Below are 14,611 nucleotides of genomic sequence, written 5' to 3' on the forward strand. Positions count from 1 at the left end.
GCCTATGAAAATTTAAAGTAAAATAAATTGGGCCTCTCCTTCTCAAGAAAGTCTCAGGCAGATCCATATGCACCCCATAACCGGTACTGTCGCATCTCTCATCTGATTTCTTCGTTGGCAGCTGAAAATTGCGCTCCATTACTCTCCGCAGCTTCCCTCAATTTCAATTTCATAGCCTTTTCCTTTGAATCCCAGAGAGAGTAAGCGTCCGCTAGTTTTCAAAGGAGCGAGTAAGCAAGATGACCACCATCCGCCGCTTTTGCTGCAACGATCTCCTTCGCTTTGCCTCCGTCAACCTAGACCATCTTACTGAGACCGTACTTCTCTCTCTCTCTCTCTCTCTCTCTCTCTCTCTCTCTCTCTCTCAGCTCAACTTGATGATTTTGTGTTTCAGTTCAATATGTCTTTCTACATGACCTATCTCGCCAGATGGCCAGACTATTTTCATGTTGCCGAAGGCCCTGGAAACCGAATCATGGGTTACAGTAAGTTATTCAAATTATTGGTTTGTTTTGTGTTGTTCTTCGGTGTATGTATGTGTGCTCCAATATTCTTAGCTTGGTTTAGGGCACGGACATCATGTTATAAAATTATGGGATTTCCTATTTTTTAGCTACGAAATTAGTCTTAATTCGTCAACATTAGGAAATAAGAAGAGGGAATCTACTGATGCCGCATGATGTGACATTCGGATCTGGTGATGAACTGCATATTAAATCATACAATGTGAAAAGCCGATGTTTTTCTTGCCTTCTTTTGAATTACAATGGATATTAACACAAATGTAATGAATGTAGTTATGGGTAAAGTAGAGGGACAAGGAGAATCTTGGCATGGGCATGTCACTGCAGTAACCGTTGCTCCCGAGTATCGGCGGCAGCAATTAGCCAAGAAACTCATGAATTTGCTAGAAGACATCAGCGACAACATGTAAGGCATTAGTATCTGATGTGCTATTTATTAATCTTGAGCTTCTGGTTTATGAAGCATTCGCTTGGCCTCTGACTTTTCCTATTCTTGTTACATCATTAATAAATAAGTGGTGCAGTTTATTAAACATGAGAGTGTTTCTTTTAACTTTGGGGGATGGTGTTTGTTTCTGGTGAAAAATACACAAGTTACTGGTACCCTCATTGAGTCATTGTTGTGTATATGACATGTTAAGAATGTGGTTTTTGTAGTGACAAGGCTTATTTCGTTGATCTTTTTGTGAGAGCATCAAATGCACCAGCCATCAAGATGTATGAAAAGGTAATGATTTTGTACTTTCCATTTTTCCTCGCTGTGTGTGCTCTGATTGTCCTGTTCTATATCCTCTTTCCTCCAGTATCTCTTGTTTTATCAATAAACCTGTAGGAGTAGTGGAGAAAAAAGGGTGTAGAGAAAACATTTTTTTTTAAATAAAAAAAAATCAAAATCAAACCAGTGCAAACTGTTATTTCATCATCTGATGAGGACAGATTCATGAACCTTCATACACCCCATAATTTTCATCAATTTGGCAACAACTGTGGTCTTTTGCTCCACAGCTTCGTGTATTTTTTCCGTTATATTCCCTTGTGTTGCTGGAACACCGTTGTTTTTTACTCAGTGGCAACATGCTAACAAGTAACAAATCATAAGCTGTTTTGCAAGAACTTTGAAAAAGTTAAATGTTCTGAGACTATTGGAAGAAAATTAGATTATCAACTATTTAAGGTATAGAGACTCATTGATACATGTTTGTGATAAGTTAATTAAGCTATGTTATGTCCAATACTGTAATTAGAATCTGAGTAACCACAAATTGTCCTAACCTAAGTAAGCCTGTCAGCTGTCGGCTACAGATACATATTGAAATGGATATTTTCATGTAAAATGAGTGCATTAACATAGTAAATAGTGTTGGGTATCTGTATTATGGATTAAGGTATATTGCCACTGTAAATTGGGGGATAGAATAGTGTTGGATATCCATATGTTGGATTAGGAGTTTATTTTCTATTTTAGGTAAGGATTTCCTTAGTCTAAAGTTAGAATTGCTGACTAATTACTCTTTTTTCCTTTCATAATTGATATCTAGCTTGGCTATGTGATTTATCGACGAGTGCTACGCTACTACTCTGGGGAAGAAGATGGATTGGGTATGCTTCCTTGTTATTGTACTTGGCATTCTTTTATGTTAATAAAGCTCATCTTGTTAGTATCTCAACATTTTATGCTTTGTTTTCAGATATGAGGAAGGCATTGTCTCGCGATGTTGAAAAGAAGTCAATCATTCCTCTTAAACGACCAATCACGCCGGATGAATTAGAGTATGATTAAATCTGCTTTTTAAGCAACTATGTTGAATGAACTTATTTTTGTGATTTAAAACAAATGTTAATTAGGTATTATACTGTAACTAAGTTTGATTTCCCCAGTTATTAGAGTTTAAGACCAATTACATGTTTGAAAATTTGAAGCAGACACTTCTGGAAATTATTCCTGAACTACTTGAATCTTGACATTTGTACTTTGTTTTTTTCGGAAGTAACCCTATGTTCACTTTTTTCGTTTTCAACTTGAAAAGGAAGGTGTATTGGAAGGGCTAGAAAGTTAAAATGTTGGCCTGGTAAGATCATCTCGCTCAAAACATGAACTGGATTCCAATTCCAAGTTCAACATATTCTTTGATTGTCATAGTTTGCCATGCATTTGTTCCGACCCATTTATTATTTTTATTGTTATTGTTATTAATTTTAATATTCGAAAATGACAATTGTAGCCACATATTTTATAGCTTACTTTCTCCTTGTTTCTTGTCCAATGTGTTAGCTTTAAGTATCACTTTATTTATCATTTCATTAGATAAATACTGAGCTGTAACAGAAATGGTGTGCACTGTGTATAATTAGCTCTCAATCATACTAGAATTTTTGTGCTTGTGGTTTCCTTGTTTTTCCATCTCTCGTGTTCCATTTGTTGCATACTTGCACGTTGCACCTATTCAAGATGATGTTGAGGGATGTCAATGACTATAATGGGTAAGAGGAAGGAGGTGGTGTTCAGTGGTTATCATGGTTGCTATTGTTGGTGCCTGGAAGACAGAGAGAGAAACAATGAAAGAAGGTGAAGGTTCACCATTGATGCTCCATCCAACGCCGATTAACCATAAGTTGATCCTTTTTGCATTTTTTAATTTTTAACTCTTTTGTTTTTTATAATGTTTGATGATGTTAATAAATGGTGGCTACAGGACTTAAATTGAGTGGGAGTGGTTGCTTTGAAGTGCTTATATTTGCACATAAATCTTTACATATTTTGTGGTCTTTGATAGTTGCTAATTAATGGTATACTGGTTAGTTGATAATATTTGAACTCATCTAAATCTTAGGTGCGATAGAATTAATATCCAGTGACTGAGATGGTTTGTAATTGGAAACAATTGTAAAAGAAAAGAAAGCAAGGTTTTAGTTGAAGTTTAAGTAAGAAATGAAGTTGTCTTTTAAAAAATGGATTTTTAGTATATCACTATTAATATACACTTGGTGTCATTTAAAAATTAGACAATAAACTAATAGAGTTTGACGATGCTACAAATTAAATCATATTTGACAAATTATTATTATTATTCTATATTATTAATGATGATAAATTAATTATAGTGATTGGCATTTTGGCAGCACTAAGACTTAGCATTAATGTTATTTAACCAATTCTAACTATCTAACTACTCGGCGATTACTAACTTTACAACTTCTTTATCTATCTTTTGGTACGAATTTTCTATTCTTTGTCCATCTTTTTCTACATATATGAGAGTGTATTTTATAGTTGGCTCTAAAAAGGGTTTAAAAACAATGGTGCCATATGTTCCATTGGGATTCAATAAAATCTAAAATGTACTGAAGATAAATCATTAAATTCTTTTTTCACACAAGTTTTATTGTGGTGCTTTGTTAGTTTGTAGTTTGTGTTCTTCAACTAGTGACAGAACAAGGCTAATTTTTTTTGTTATGAAAGTATCTGTGGTGATATACTTTAACATTGTAATTTTTGGTGTTTTTTAAAATTGTAGAAGTACACAAATCGGAGGGTCTGATTTCTGTACCTTAAAAATTTTTTTTTACCACAAATCGGACGGTCCGATTTGTGTACCTTTCACAAATCGGACGGTCCGATTTCTGCACCTCTACAAATCGGATGGTCCAATTTCTGCACCTCTAATAAATCGGACGCTCCGATTTCTGCTTCTCTAATTAAACGATCCCACATTTGAGTATAACACCCTAACAATCCACATTTTAAAAAAACATCACTATTACTCCAATATTAAAAATAAAAAATTCACAGAACAATATATGATAAAAGTTCGTTTCTACTCGAGTCATAGAATATAATATATATATATATATATAAGTCAAAAGATAAAGTTTGCGATCAAAAGAAGAATAAAGATAATAATTTTTATCTTATATTATGCTATTTATTGTGGTAAAATTTAATAAACGTAGTTTTTTTTTTTTGGGTACATGAGACTTGAGAGTATCAAACACAAGAGTAACGCGAATGGAACTAGACTAAGTGAATATAACAGAATTAGGGTAGTGTTTGTTTTCGGAGACAGGACACAAAGACATGGACAGTACATATTTAAAATGTGTTTGGAAGCAGAGACATGGACACGGAACACATTGTCTCCGGGACAGTTTTTTATATTTTTGTGTCCACTCTTCTACGAAGGACAATGATGGACACGGGATTTGGAAGAGTGGACACGGACTCTTTTATAAATTTTGTTTTCCTTTTTGTCCATAGATATTTTTTATTATTCCACTATTATCCCTTCTTATTTTTCCTATAATTAGTCTTGAAACTTTTGAAAGATAAATATTATTAAAGGTAAAATTGATCTTTTTAAAATGCTAAAAAATAATTTATAAGTTGTAATTGATTTTATATAATTTAAAAAAATCAGTTTTTAGATAAAAAAAATTGGTTTTCTAAATAAAAATAAATTTTTATGTGCAAAAACTTTTTTTTTTCATGTAAAAATAGATTTTTTTTTAAATTGATTTTTTATTTAAAATTAATTTGGCTTATTAACCTAAACAAAATTTTTTATTAATCAAACTCAGATCTATTTTTTTATTAATCTTAACCATATGTATTCCTACATATTAATAATAAATTTAAAAATAAAATAAATATATTTATAATTTTTATTTTAATATAAATACTATTATATATTTTTTTATTAAAATTTTTTGTCTCTTCAAATATTTTTTCAAGTTTCGTTTGTACTCTTACGTACTCTCATTCTCTATTAAATTACTTTGTACTTGATGTAGAAAATTTGGAATCATATAGTTATTTTAGTCATTTCATATAATATTTTAGTCTTGTCCATATATATCCAAACATAATACTGGACATTACATTAGTGTCTTGTACATCGTATCCAAACACAATACACAAACAATAATTTTTAGTGTCTCCGTCCTATTGTCTCTGTCTCAGTGTCGTGTTCTGTCCTGTCTTTGAAAACAAACGCAGCCTAGTATAATAAATTAATAATCTATATAATAATTACAATTCTTTTTAATCTCATGCACGGGATATACACTCGTTTCCTATTTAAACATGAGATAAATGCTTTGTGAATTTTTTGGGACATGAAAAAACAAAAAAAATAGATGGTCAAGATGTTAGTCATTTCTAACATTTTTATGGTCGTTTATTGTAAACAGAATTTCATTAATTAAAAGTTAAAAGTCTAGTTTTATATTATTTTAAAATAATATTCTAAACTAAACCTATAATTTTAAATAAAAACCTTAACTATATAACATTAGAAATAGCCTAGACTATGTTTATGCCCTTATGGTCAAAATAATAAAGGTATATTCTATGGTGCCTACAAAATACACATGTTTTAATTTTATAAAAGAGTGGGTCTCATCTCTCAACGCTCATAATTCTGCAATATCGACACAAAATTTGTAGATATCATAAAATTTTCCAATAATTTTTTTATTAAATTTGGATAGATTGGACCATTCTCAATCATAACACCGCCACTCTTTTACACTATACACTCACCGATTAGACATTTAGGTAGTGTTTGGTGGAGAGACACAGACGTAAAGATTAAGAGACAGAGACTAAGAGACGGAAATTGAAATAAATCTTAGTATTCTGTTTAGTGTAAAGTGGGAGACAAAAATTGAAACAAGAATGAAATTCTAATTTAATTTGTACAAAGGGTAAAATTAGAATTAATTAATTGAAATGAAGATATTTTAGGTATAAAATGTTATTAAAGTTTCAGTTTCCATCTTTAAAAATTTTAGTCCCCTGTGTCCCTACTTTTTGGAGGTACTGAAATACTAAAATTTTAGGGAAAGAGACAGAAATTTTAGTACCAGTCTCTGAACCAACAAACATGATACTGAATCTCAATTTCTCAGTCTCTATCTCAATACCTCAAAACAAACGCTACCCTAAAAGTTTCATTTACTATTTGGCATTCATCAATATTTTAACTTGGATGCATCATATTTAATTAGTTCCGTTGTGAACACCCTAGCACATGTTATCTAAGACTCATTTTGTTGGTTATGGAAGAGGGGTTGGTGTTGTGCTGGGATATGGATTGAGGGGGTGCTACACCCGAATGTGGGGCAGCTTTTTCTGAGCCATGGCAGGGGGGAGTCGGACTGTCCGATTGCGTTGCGCAGAAAAAAAAAATTTGAAGTTGTGTGTAGTAATTGGACCATCCGATGAGCAAAAAAATTTTTTTTGGACTGAACTCGTAGGGTCCGATTCCTTAAGGGACCAAAGTTAATAATTTTTTATTTTGTGTATGAAAGTGGAATCGCAGGGTACGTGTAGTGGTTTTTGGTTTTTTTTTTTTTTTATGGACTCGTTGGGTCCGTTTTCTTGCAGGAAATTTTTTTTTTTTATAGGATTCGGAGGGTCCGATTCCTCCAAACGCTGGGTCCGATTCGTGGGAGGAGGAATCACTGGGTCCGATTCCTGTTATGGCTTTCTTCCTGACACCACTCCCTTGTTAAGCACCCAGTCACCCCATATCCACGCCTAACACCAACTACTCTCCAATATCAAAATTAAAAAGCGGTTATCTAAAGCGGAAACTCTTTTGTTTTTTTTCTTTTGGACAGGGAAAAGGAACTCTTATCTAAAAAAAGGGAACTTCCTTCTTCTAGTTTTTTGTTCTTTTTAGTCCAAAACTTAAAAAATGAACCTCTTTTGTTTTTGGAAAAAAAAAAGCTATTGAAGATTTTTAATGAAATTTTTCTCCTTTTATTTGTGGGTTGAATGTTTTTATTATTTGGATCATAGGTTGAGTATCTTATTAGATTATATTAGTAGACAAAGTCAAACGGTTCTAGCAATTGAGGCCTAGTTCAAGTAGTAAATTATATATCTTTTAATATGATGTATTTGCATTCGAACTAATTCGCCAAGTATTGAATATGAATCCATTTTAGTATTGTGTGGGTGAGCGTATAGTGTGATAATACCTAAAATTGGCCATTATCCAATCCAACTGATTCAATATATATATATATATATATATATATATATATATATATATATATAACATTTGAGAGTGTACTATGACAAAAAAAATCTTAAAGAGTTGACTATCCACAAAATAGTTGAGAAGTAAAACTAGTTAGGAAAATATTTGAAAATGAAATACAATATAAGTGGATATAAAATATTAATGAAATGCATAAAGAAAACTAAAAAATGGAAGAAGAAAAAAAATTAGAAATGCGTGCAAAATATTTTTCATCCTTGGTTGACAATAATATAAGTGAATATAGAATACTAATTGACTTTATATAATTACTATATGCATCTTCAAAGGATACTTGCTACTCCAAAGCATGTATCCAAGTATTTTATCAAGTGTAAAATGTAGATAATAAATCCTATGTCATATCAAATTTAAGAGATGTTTGATCTCTTTTTACTTTTGAAAATCATCCACACTTCTGAATTCTGATACATCTCCATCTCCATCTATCTTTTTTACTGGATTGTCTATGTCATGGCCCTCATGGTCAATGGGAGAAATAAATGCAATCATGCATCAATGCTTTTGCCTTTACTGCTACTTTTGCAGCCCTTTAATTCAAATTCAGCAGTAATACAATAATATTAATTTTAATGTAACTTTAATTATGCATGCCACATATATAACGAGTCAAGTGTTGTGATTGGATTATGTATTGGCTTTCATTGGATTTATCTTAGATGATAAATTTTTTGATAAAATACACTATTTTACTGATTTATCTGAATGTTGATCAGTATAGAATGGTTGATAAAACGGTGTCTAATAATATATTGGTCTCAATTTTCTTCACTTTTTAAATTCAATTTTAGGTTAATCTACTAGTTTTGTTATTTAATTTTATTGATAATTAATCTTTAACTAGTTTATTGATGTAAATTGATAACTGGTATTGATAATTTGGTCCAATCTTCTATTAACTTTTTTAGGTTAAGAAAAATTGATAAAAAATAATAGCATATATGACAAAACAAAATAACATAGTGAAAACAAAATTAACCATACCATATAAACATTAAAAGTGTAGTTCATATTATTTTATCAAAATTTTCGAATGTCATTATTCTATTTTATCTAAATGCTGATCAGTATAGAATGGTTGATTAAAACAGTGTCTAGTGGTCATCTAGTCTCAATTTTCTTCACTTTTTAAATTCAGTTTTAGGTCGATCTACTAATTTCGCTATTTAGTTTTATTGATAATTAATCTTTGACTAGTTCATTGATGTAAATTGATAATTGGTATTGATAATTTAGTCTAATCTTCTATTAATTTTTTTAAGTTAAGGGAAGCTGATAAAAAATAATAGCATATATGACAAAATAAACAACAAAGATAATAGCAATAATATGGTGGGGAAAAAATGAATCATAACATTTGAACACTAAAGGTGTAATAGAGTACAGAATGTATTTTAGTACTAAAAAACATGAGATTTATCTCCTCTACCATATTACCTAATAAAACTATTCAATCTATCATTTTAGTAATATTATCTAAAATGAAATTGATTTATAATTGAATTGCAATGCATGGTATCAGAAGGTATAACACTAATTTGCATGATGGACAAATGTTTACATGAATGAGCTTCTCTTCAGATCTTTGGACTCTTACCTACACCTGTTTATGTTTTTGTTGCTATTTAATGTTCTGCATCAGTTATCAATTTTAGTTTGTAGTTTTCCATTGTTATCCTGATGAGAGCTATTTTAGCTTATCCAAAATTTTTGTCAGTATTCAATGTCACTTATCTAGAGTGATTCATGCATTTTGTTTTGTATTTTTCACTCTTTCCTCTGAAGCTTATTTGGAGATTCATATTCCAACTTATCTAAATAATTATTTTGGTCAGTGTGTAATGTCACTTTTTATTGCTGCTATGGAATGAATGCACGGTATTCTTTCACGGCAGGACAGCAGTTTCACAACAGTAGAATAGCATAAACATGATTAAATTATCAAGAATTAATAGAAATTCATAGCATGGCTAATATCTCGAAATTCACAGCATGGTTAATATCAGCAGATTCACAGCATATATCTCAGTTTCACATCAAGTATGTCCAAATTAACAGCATAGTTAATCCCAAAAAATTCACATAAACATTATAATTGAAATTCACAGCAACTATGATTCACAACAACTATATTTCACAGCATGGTTAATCTCACATGATGGTTAACATCAACTATGATTAAAATTGAAATTCACAGCAATTTTGATTCACAGCATGCTTAAACTAAGAAAATGCACATCCTGTTAAAAATGAAATTCATGAACCTGACTGACCAGTGAGTTGCCATTTGTTACACGAGCAGCTGTGTTTGATCAGATCCACATCAACTTTGGATCCCTTGTAAGTGACTTCAAACCGTTTGCGCTCGTTGTCACTAATCCACTCCGCTGTCCATTTGTTGCTTGGTTTGATAAGCCTCTGTAGCCTTTTCTCTTGCACTGGCGCCAGTTTTCCTTCATGAGTCCCCAGAAGTTTCTTGTGTTGAACCATTCGCCGCATCACATAGCACCGTAATTCCTTGCATATTGTGAGTATGGGCTTGCATCTGTACTTAACCACCTTTGCGTTAAATGACTCGCACATGTTGTTTGATAGGTTGTCGACCTTGGGACCATGGCTAAAGTATGCTCTAACCCAGGTAGCAGGATCAAATTTCATAAGGTAGGCCCAAGCATCCATGTTCACTTCTTTCAGTCTCTCCATGGTTGTCTTGAATTCAGATATGGTGGTGCATCTTGCACAGTCCCACACTATTTCTCTTATGTACAGATCCTTGAATCGGTTTATGAAATTCTTCCACATATGCATCACACAGTTTCTAACATGTGCACTAGGCATTACCTCTTTCAGTGCAGGTAACAGTCCCTAACAACAATGAAGGCATCAAGCCATGTTTACAAAAATATATAAACCAGAAAATGACTCAGGCAAGAAACTGGGAATGACAAAAAAGAAACTAACCTTCCGTTGATCTGACATAAAATTCCAACCGTGGTTGCCAACATCACCAATATCCTCCTGTAATAATGTTAGGAACCACTTCCATGATTCTTTGTTTTCGGATCTTGCAACTGCGTATGCAACCACGTAGAACTGGTTGTTTGCATCCTGTGCAATAGCAAAAAGTAGTTGTCCCCCATGGTATGTTTTAAGAAATGCTCCGTCTAGGTGGATCAATGGTCTGCAGCCACTCTTGAATCCCTACTTACAGGCCTTAAAACAAACATACAACTTGTCAAACATAGGGGGTGCTTGAGGCTGAGGAATTAGGTCTATCAATGCAGAAGACCCCGGATTACTTCTATGTATCTCTAATAAGTAATCCCTCAATTTTTCATACTGTTGCTTTTCGTTACCCATCATCCTCTCCCTTGCCTCCTTCACAGCTCTATACACCATCTTTGGGTATGCAGTAAGGTCAAAGTCCTCTCTTAGAAAATCAACAGCTTCATGAGTTGTCATATGCGGGTGCGTTGACATCCTCTTCTCCACTTTTTTACTGATCCAGTGTTGATCAGCAGCATTGCTTCCAAGGTCCCTTGCACAAGTGTGCTCGTTTCTATAAGTCTTGACTTGGAAGCATTGTAACTGACGGTTGTATGACAAGTGCGCAATCCAACCACACTCTTCGTCCTTGCACCCAACCCTTACTCTTTTCCTATCATTCTTGATCCAAACCAACTCCCGACCTTCAGCAATGAAGGTATCCTTTACAACCTCTTTGAACCTCTCAATTGTTGCAAACCTTGTTCCAAGCTTAAATCTTCCCTCTCCGAAACTATATTGGTCATTGAACTCAGGCCACTGATGTTTGTTTCCCTCATCCTCAGAAGAAACGGGTGTATGCAGCTCCTCAGATTCATACTCCCATATAATATCATCACCATCAGTGTCTGCATCACTCATGTAGTCTACCAGTGCTGGCCTTGGTCCTCTGGCCCTATTGGGCTCCCCTGCAGGCCTAGATCCACTGGGCTGTCCACCAGGCCCACCTGCCTCGGGCTCATGGGCAGGCCCTTTCTTTCTTGCAGCAGACCTTGTTCTCTGAGACACGCGTCGAGCTTGCTTCTTGGGTTGCTTACTTGGCTGAGGGGTTCTCTTAGGGGAATGAGGCACTTGTTTCCTTTTTCCTCTGCCAGACACAGACCCATTGACAACATCTTCTCCACTCTCACTGTTACTTTCGTTACCGGAAGGTGGAGGTGCATACACATCATCCTCTGCGCTATCGTAACTATCGTGCTCTGTCGACGACTGATCCAATTCATCCACCTCGACACGAACACCATCTTCCTCTACCTCATCGTTTTTCTTACCAGCACAATCTACAGGCTCCGGGTCATCAATAGGATGATCAAAAAATATGTAGAACTCATCAGTATCTTTGTTTCTCATCTTTGCCTGGCGCATCTGGTTGATGACTGCATCTTCCCTCAGAACATGCAGCCCTGACTCTATATTCTTGCTCTTTGGATCATACCAGTAGGCCTCCTTGTATGATTGATATCCCAGTCCTTTGAATAGTGTTATCAAGTCACCGAAATTTACAAAATTCAGGTCCATCGGTGGGAACCTCTCAATCTTACCATCCAGGTAAACTAATTCACCATTCGGGGCCCTTTGAAAGTAGCCCCCGTGATGAAAAACAGGAATCACGAATATATCTACCATCTGCAGCATTGTTTGACTCAACGATTAGCACTAAACATTAGCAAATACATAACTACCTTTCACCTAAATCCCACACAACCCATGTCCCTCCCAACACTACAGTAGACCTAAACCCCAATCCACGACAAGCATAGCAGATAACGTTTGAAAATAACGGTCCCATTCAGTGTCATAACAAGGGTACTTACCGGTACAGATGCCAACCAAAGTTCCACCAACGAAGCTTCACCGGTGCAACGTTAGAAGAAAACAACGAAGGGAAGAAGATCAATCGTTTTTTTTGGAGGAAAAAGATCATACATATGTGCGCTAGGGCTTCTTTGGAATTGTGTGTGATTCATATGGGCTTCTTTGGAATTGTGTTGAAACTTAATGTTCTCAAGACGTTGCCGTTTTACCTCATAAGGACCTATTTGTCCAAGCCTTTTTCCATAACGGCCACACGAAGCTTCCTCAACGGTACCGTGTTGACACATAGGTCCAACACACGCCAACTCAGCAACACATCACCCCTCTCCGTTACGTCTGGGAGGGTATTTTGCACGGAAGGATCTATCCGTCACACGTTTTGAATAGTGAAGGGCGTTTTTGTAATTTTATATCGTGAGGGACGAATATGTCTACGACTTAAAAGCTCAGGGACTAATTTGTCCTTTTTCCTTGTTTTTAAATGACAAAAATGATGGAATAGATAACAAAAAGGCTTGAATGGATTCAAACAAATTGGGCTAATACAGAGGCCCATTAACGGGCTAACATATCAATATTATTAGATATTTCCATGGACACTTGTTTCTTCCGAAGCTAAAAACAACTATATATACAACTTTGTAAATGGATGATATTCAATTGTCAAAAGACAGAGGCTTTTGTAGATCAACAAGTTCTACTTTCAGTTGAGCAGGTACTTCTTATAATAACTAATTTTATTGAAATTAGTTTACATTAACCAAATAATTAGAATGTAAAGATAGAAAGACTCAAATTTAAGTGAATATCAGAAGTTTCAGAAGATTATGCCATTTGAACTATAATTAATTGATATATTAAATAAATTCATTAAAAAAATTATATTTTATATATTTTATTTATGAATATATTTTAAATGTATATAACAAAGTTATTACAATAATTTATTTATATTATTTTATAGTAGATTTTTTTTATAATATGAAGTATAAAAATATAATTTACTACTATAATAATACCAACAAAGTACTCTAATTTTAAAAAATAGATAATTTTTTTATATTTTATCAAATTTAAAATAATATTTTTTATAAAAATTAAGATAATTTTTTTATACAACAAACCCTTATTAATATTTTTTAATTAAAAAAATACTAATCATAATTATATATATTACTAAATATATATTATTCTATTTGATTATATAATATTTTAATTTGGATAAAAAACACAAATAAACCAATGGAGGATAGTTATTACATGAATAAGCCAAATTGAAAATTGATTCACGAATGAGCCAAAGCATACTTATATGTAATTCGAACCTATTTGGTTCGAACTCCAATTGCATATAAATCGAACCTATTTGGTTTGAACTAGGCACACATAATTCGAACCTAATTGGTTCGAATTACTAAGGAATAAGTGTGAATATGTTATGTGCATGGGATTGTAATTGACGAATATGTTTCGTTTAAGGAGTTTTAAAGGAAATGTCTATTGAACACACATGCGAATAAATTAGTCTATGAAGTAAATTAAGCAAGACATGATGCGAAAATTAAATAACATCAAAACGTAAAATACAGATGTTTTCAGAGTAATACACATAAAGATAGATACGAAGTAACACTAACAAAATACATACACGAAGATAGGTAACATATAAGCATTTTTTACTGTCAATGAAAAAGTTGATCTTTATCTTTTGTGGTTGTACTTCTTTAGCTCATCGTTGTTTCTAAAGATTGTATAACTGAAAATTGGAATTAAATTAAAAATACACTTTATATATGCAACTTGAGGATTATTTAATTTTATTCTTAAATTTTATTTTATTTAACTTTATTTAATTTTAATTTTATTTTATTAGGATTTAATTTTCTTTAATTAAATTGAAATAAGGATAAAATTAACACAAAATAAAATGTTGAAAGTAAATCTAAACGAAATAAAATTTAACATTAAAAAATTAAGACAATTAAAGATATAAAGTATATTTTTCTCTTACAAAATTTGTAAACCAATTATTAAAAAAAAGTTAAAAAGAATTTGATTTTAGAAATATTTTTTAACAACGCAGACAATTAAAACTAAACAGAGACTAATATATTTAAAAAAAAAAAGCCTAATTTTGTATTACAATAAGTGATAAGTAAA

General features: G+C 32.8%; 1 protein-coding gene across 3 annotated transcripts; it reads left to right on the forward strand.

Moving 5' to 3' along the window:
* Nucleotides 1-55: 55 nt before the first annotated feature.
* Nucleotides 56-3,328, forward strand: LOC107645182 (Acyl-CoA N-acyltransferases (NAT) superfamily protein). 3 transcript variants are annotated; one of them, XM_088490273.1, is made up of 8 exons: nt 56-317; nt 395-485; nt 798-930; nt 1,182-1,251; nt 2,063-2,123; nt 2,213-2,294; nt 2,552-2,593; nt 2,974-3,328. In XM_088490273.1, the coding sequence occupies exons 1-7, from the start codon at nt 240-242 to the stop codon at nt 2,571-2,573; spliced, it is 537 nt and encodes a 178-aa protein (XP_088346399.1). In that variant the 5' UTR covers nt 56-239; the 3' UTR covers nt 2,574-2,593; nt 2,974-3,328. The 3 variants fall into 3 exon arrangements, with proteins under 3 accessions (XP_088346399.1, XP_088346400.1, XP_088346398.1); XM_088490274.1 differs by lacking the exon at nt 2,552-2,593 and having other exon boundaries at nt 2,974-2,992; XM_088490272.1 differs by lacking the exon at nt 2,974-3,328 and having other exon boundaries at nt 2,552-2,913.
* The last annotated feature ends 11,283 nt before the right edge of the window (nt 3,329-14,611 follow it).

This window comes from Arachis ipaensis, chromosome B6 (genome assembly GCF_059453495.1).
Source record: "Arachis ipaensis isolate K30076 ecotype BB chromosome B6, ASM5945349v1, whole genome shotgun sequence".
In the NCBI taxonomy this organism is placed as follows: domain Eukaryota; kingdom Viridiplantae; phylum Streptophyta; class Magnoliopsida; order Fabales; family Fabaceae; genus Arachis; species Arachis ipaensis.

Excerpts from the sequence above, each read along its gene's own strand:
- LOC107645182 (XM_088490273.1), top strand. The coding sequence starts at position 240 with ATGACCACCATCCGCCGCTTTTGCTGCAACGATCTCCTTCGCTTTGCC. Across the intron at positions 486-797 it reads AAACCGAATCATGGGTTACA|TTATGGGTAAAGTAGAGGGA; the intron begins GTAAGTTATTCA and ends TAATGAATGTAG. Across the intron at positions 2,124-2,212 it reads TGGGGAAGAAGATGGATTGG|ATATGAGGAAGGCATTGTCT; the intron begins GTATGCTTCCTT and ends CTTTGTTTTCAG.